Below are 5,019 nucleotides of genomic sequence, written 5' to 3'. Positions count from 1 at the left end.
AGTTAAATTTTATGGCTATTTTTTCCACAAAATTATATGCAGATTTATTATTATATTGATGATTAAGAGTAAAATCAATACAATAAATTCAGGACTAATATTCATGAATTTTAATAATAAATCTGTAAATAATTTTAAGTTAACCTTGTTGCTATTAGAACTGTATTAGTTGTATATAATTGAAAGATAAATTTTGAAATGCAATGCATATGTATTTATTTCCTGTTATAAACTATGACTGTTAATAGAATAAAATAGACTTGACTTGAAAGAAAAAAAACCCAATTCTGTCATTATTTACTGACTGATGGATGAAATTCGAGAGCTTTCCGACCCTCCATACAGCAAGGGTCCACGGTCAAAGCACAGAAAAGCACAAGAAAACTGACAAAAAAGTCCATGTGACATCAGTGGTTCAACCATAATTTTATATAGATAGATTACAGCCACATTTAGTTTGTAATTAAATGACGTAATTACATGTGACTAGATACTCCCTGACCCCGAGACTGCTTGCAGTGAAGGGTCAACTGGCGATAGATGTCTCTAGCTCATTACGTTTCTCACGGACTGCATATCAGCAGGCTTCACTCCCTTAAAGTTACTGGCACCATTCTCTTTCCTATCGCTGACATTCTCCTTTAGTCTCTTGTGTCTTAATCCCCCCTCTCTTTGACCCCCTATAAGGTAAAGTTCTGAGCTCCCGGAAGACAAATAGAGACAGCAATCTGAAATGGCTTTTAAACATAGACTCCACCCTGGATTTGTGTCGATGTTCCTTGTCTGGCTGTAAATGTCTCTTTAGGCCTGATTTACAGAGGTAGGCAGTGTGCTGAAGCTGTCCCCTCTCTGAACTCTTCAGATGTATGGGGTCCTTCGTCTAAAGTTGCCTTTGGTGAGCTCCATCCTTGATTTCAGGAGTAGAACATTTCATTGCTGTCAGATCGCTCTGTATCTCAGTTGCCTAGCAACTGAGGTCCATTGCTAAGATGCCTGGGATGGTCACTAGGTTTAATGAAACAGTCTTTGCGACAGATTACCAGGAGCTGAGGATAAAAATGCTGCTCTTTTCAGAATTTTCCTTTTCCCCGGATTTTTCGGTTTCTCACGCAAAACGGGGCGTCTTTAACTGAACATAATTGCAATTATTTCCTTGTTATCTAATGGTGTTGTTTTCAGTGGCATACAACGTGACGCATTAACTGTTGAATCATAATGCGATCATATCGGGAAATAGAATTGCAGATAATGTGATCAAAGTGAGGATATTATCCATAAACATTTGGATGTCAACTCACTGACTGCATTTGCAAGCTTTATTGGCTTACGAGTGGAAAGTTAATAGACCGTGATGAAGTTGTTTCCTTCGGGCTAAGTTGGAGTTTCCTCTTATTTTCAATTTCATTAATGACTAAACCTCCTTGAATATTGAATTAGATTCACGTTATAAACATTCAAGGGAAGGTGCGTCTCGCGTAGCAGCGATACGGAGTAAATAATGCCGTGCGTTGTTTAGGCATAGAAAGTTTCTGCTGTCTTTCATTGAACCGGATGGGCTCATTACCTAGAATGAGGTCAGTATGACAGCTGATAGTCTAGCGCCCCCTGCTGTTTGCTCTCAGCAGCGGTCCTTTGTATTTAACCTCTCTGCAGGAGAGCCCGCTGAGATTAAAAACTCTGATACACCACAGACCTTTGAGCTCACAGTCACGACAGGTGTGTCACAGTGTGCTATCAATACCCATATGGCAGAGCCACATGAATATAGAAGAAATACACACACACACGTTTGCTTTTTTTATGTCATGGTGGGGACTTTCGGTTTTCGTACAAAGCTAATAATATTTTCTACCTCCTACTACTTCATATTCATAGATTACATTTAAATTAAATTACATATCGCTGACCAAACTGTGAGGGAAGCAAAAAAAACAAAAAACACGAACAAAACATTTGTGCTGTTAACCGTTTTGTGGCCTTTTGTGAGAGAATTATTATAGAGTTATTAGAGTGTAAAAAGGTCAAAGCAGACACGGTGGCAGGAAGTGAAGCATGGTATCATGGTATCTTTTGATGCTGTTCTCCAGGATGTGATGATGGTGTCCCCACCCTTCCCTTGTCAAGATTCAGGCCAGTAGCAAACCATGCCATAGTACTCTAGAGCGAGTATTTCTGAAATGCTTTTATTTATTCTTGACGATATTGACTAGCAAATACAACGATCCTTTTCTGAGGCAATCTATTTTTCAGAATATATTAAAACATGCACAGCTGCCCTAAACTGTAACAGTGCTGATTAACAAAATGTATGGTTTTTAATGTTTCGTTGGTTATATTTCACGGTTAACCCACCAGCGCGTGCAGTCACAGAAGTGTTTCTGAATCTAAAATATAGCTATTGTCTTTATACGTGTGTTTCTGAATTTACCGTTTTACAAGAAAAGAAGAAAAAGTAGTTAAGCTACTTGAGCTTGATTACGATTTATCATCCAAAAAAATCATGAAATGCGTTATTATTTGTCGGCCTTTCCAGAAAAACAGTACACATGAAAGTTAACGGATAGCACCTGTAAATCTGCCCAGTTTTTCATTGATTGAATTTTATACATTTACCAAACTATTATCATACTTATAGTCTATCCTTAAAATTTGATTGGCCTCTCATGATGTCTAGTGATTACATAATTATTGTATTTTATCATGTTTACGTGTTCAAATTAGGGTCGATTTGTTGAAGATGTCAGACTGAGAATGCTGCATGACCACAATGTCATAGTTCTTGTTTAACGATTTGTTATCGTCCTGAAAAGTGCGATTTGTAGCTTTATCCATTAAATAACATACATCAGTCACACCAGAGAAAGTGTGTGCTTAGTTTCTGCTGCTTTCTCATTCCCTACGAGCACAGTAATATGGACTAAATCACCTAAAATTGGACTAAATCGCCTAAAAACACTTCACATTAGAAAACATTACAGATGTTTTCCTCCTATAAAATTAAATTCTAAGTTAAAGTTAATGCACACCGGCACATAACTGAACACATATTACCTCCGCATCAATCTTCCTGCTATTTTTAAAATCCTCTATATGTCAAGTACGCTAAACTTTTCTCTCCCGTGTGTGTTCGGTGCAGCAGGCCTGAACCGGCAGCCTCATGGCCACCAACAACACAGCTAGCATCGCTCAGGCCCGCAAGCTGGTGGAGCAGCTCAAGATGGAGGCCAACATCGACAGGATAAAGGTAAGGCGAACGTCAACGTATTGTAAAATCGGTTAGGGGCATATTTGGTGACTGTTTGTGCTTTCGTCAATCGCCATCAGGTCTCCAAAGCAGCAGCGGATCTGACGTCGTACTGCGAAGCCCACGCTAAAGAGGACCCCCTGCTCTCCCCCGTGCCTGCGTCCGAGAACCCCTTCAGGGAGAAGAAGTTCTTCTGTGCCATCCTGTAACCAGCGCTTCCCGGCCATGGACTCGCCTGCTCCCCCTGGGATACACTCACGGACATAAAACACGTTGATCTTTTACAAGGGCTGGAGAGATGCAGCGGAGAACCCTTAAAGTTCTCCCAGCTCTCTAGGAGCCCCTATTAAAAGCCGCTGACTCCACCTAGTGGCCTTGAGATCCAAAGCTGAGCATAGTTACAAGAATCTGGTGAAATTCGTGAGGGAGCGCAGCAAAAAAAACACGAGTGACTGTCATTGTAGCAGAGCAGCCAGGATGTGTTGTGAAAATATTCAAGTATTCAAAGGTTTCTGTGGTTCTGATGAGCTATTCCTTTATTTTCTTTTCTCGATTTCTAGTGGGCCGTGATCTGATCACCGATCTTAGAACCCATGGATTACTCAAGTCGCTGTGTTATTTCTTTATTTTCTTTTTAATAATCTTGTTTCGCTATATGCCTACCATTCAGGTAGCTTTCTGTAGCCCTTTGTGGGTACAGCAAAAAAAAAAAAAAATTTAATTTAACGAATGACAGTTTAGTTAACTAATTTTCTAATGAATTCACGCTCGGACAAATATTCGTAAAATTAAATACTTATCTTTTAGATGCGGATGAAATTATTAGTCTGTACAGCAAACAAAAGATTTTTTCTTTTCTTTTTTTGGTCTTAAGCATAGTTCTCTTTTTACTCTTTGTACAAAAAAAAATGTTAGCAAGTTGAGCTGTATTGTGCTATATGTTTTGAATATTCGTGGTGAAATCAATAATAACTGCATGAAGCCTGACAAGCCTGAAGCCTTGTGCTGTCTTTTTCTTTCAAACGGTTTCCACCAATCAAACGAAATATCTAAAACAGCAACGACAACAACATAATTGTTTTTTTCTTACACGAATCAAACGTTTGCCTTCTCTGTTGATTACGGTTTGTTATTTCTTGATTCATAACAAAGGTTATGATAAGATGTTCTTTCTAACATTTAAAAAATAATAATAATAACAACCATATATGCACTGCTCTTAAAAAAATTGGGATCAGGAAGATTAATAATGTTTTTAATCTATTTCATCAAAACATACAAGAAAAAACCCCTCTAATATTGTGAAATATTATTATAATTTTTACCATTACTGTCCTATTTTAATATACTTTAAAATATAATTTATTTCTGTGAGGCAGAACTGAATTTCATCAGCCCACTCCAGTCTTCAGCATCACATAATCCTTCAGAAATCATTCCAACCATTATTTTTTAATACCTTTTTCTTATCTTTGATGAATAAGTACTTAAATGGTAAAAATATCAACCCTTTATAACAATGAGTTGTTTCATATAACCTGGCTGAATATAAGTGCTGTTTTCTTTTGATAAAAGTCAACAAGTAAACATTATGCAAATAAATAAATACACGTTGAACAATGCTACATAAAAAAGGAAAGCCGGACATAAGCACGCTCGATCCGAAAAGTCCCTTTACATGCTTTCTTCTTAAAGCATTACTGGGATGTATTCCTCCTCGCATCTGATTAATCAGTGACTCAGACCTGACCCAGACACGTACACACACACACACA

The 5,019-nt window shown here is 37.9% G+C and overlaps 1 protein-coding gene and 1 pseudogene across 1 annotated transcript; both read left to right on the top strand.

Moving 5' to 3' along the window:
* Window positions 1–2,161, top strand: part of LOC122358215 — a 3,977-nt pseudogene extending 1,816 nt beyond the window's left edge.
* A 927-nt stretch (window positions 2,162–3,088) lies between these two features.
* LOC122357256 (guanine nucleotide-binding protein G(I)/G(S)/G(O) subunit gamma-2) lies at window positions 3,089–4,241 on the top strand. Its single transcript, XM_043256559.1, has 2 exons — window positions 3,089–3,244; window positions 3,325–4,241. Exons 1-2 carry the CDS (start codon window positions 3,158–3,160, stop codon window positions 3,451–3,453), a joined length of 216 nt encoding a protein of 71 aa, XP_043112494.1. The 5' UTR covers window positions 3,089–3,157; the 3' UTR covers window positions 3,454–4,241.
* Window positions 4,242–5,019: the final 778 nt, after the last annotated feature.

Source organism: Puntigrus tetrazona, chromosome 14 (genome assembly GCF_018831695.1).
Source record: "Puntigrus tetrazona isolate hp1 chromosome 14, ASM1883169v1, whole genome shotgun sequence".
Lineage (NCBI taxonomy): Eukaryota > Metazoa > Chordata > Actinopteri > Cypriniformes > Cyprinidae > Puntigrus > Puntigrus tetrazona.
The sequence above is the reverse complement of the archived record's forward strand: the minus strand, read 5'-3'. Positions and strand labels throughout refer to the sequence as shown.

What these genes read in the sequence shown, in the direction of transcription:
- LOC122357256 (XM_043256559.1), top strand. Translation starts at nt 3,158, where the DNA reads ATGGCCACCAACAACACAGCTAGCATCGCTCAGGCCCGCAAGCTGGTG. An exon ending in CCAACATCGACAGGATAAAG is followed by an intron (nt 3,245 to 3,324) that starts GTAAGGCGAACG and finishes AATCGCCATCAG; the next exon opens with GTCTCCAAAGCAGCAGCGGA.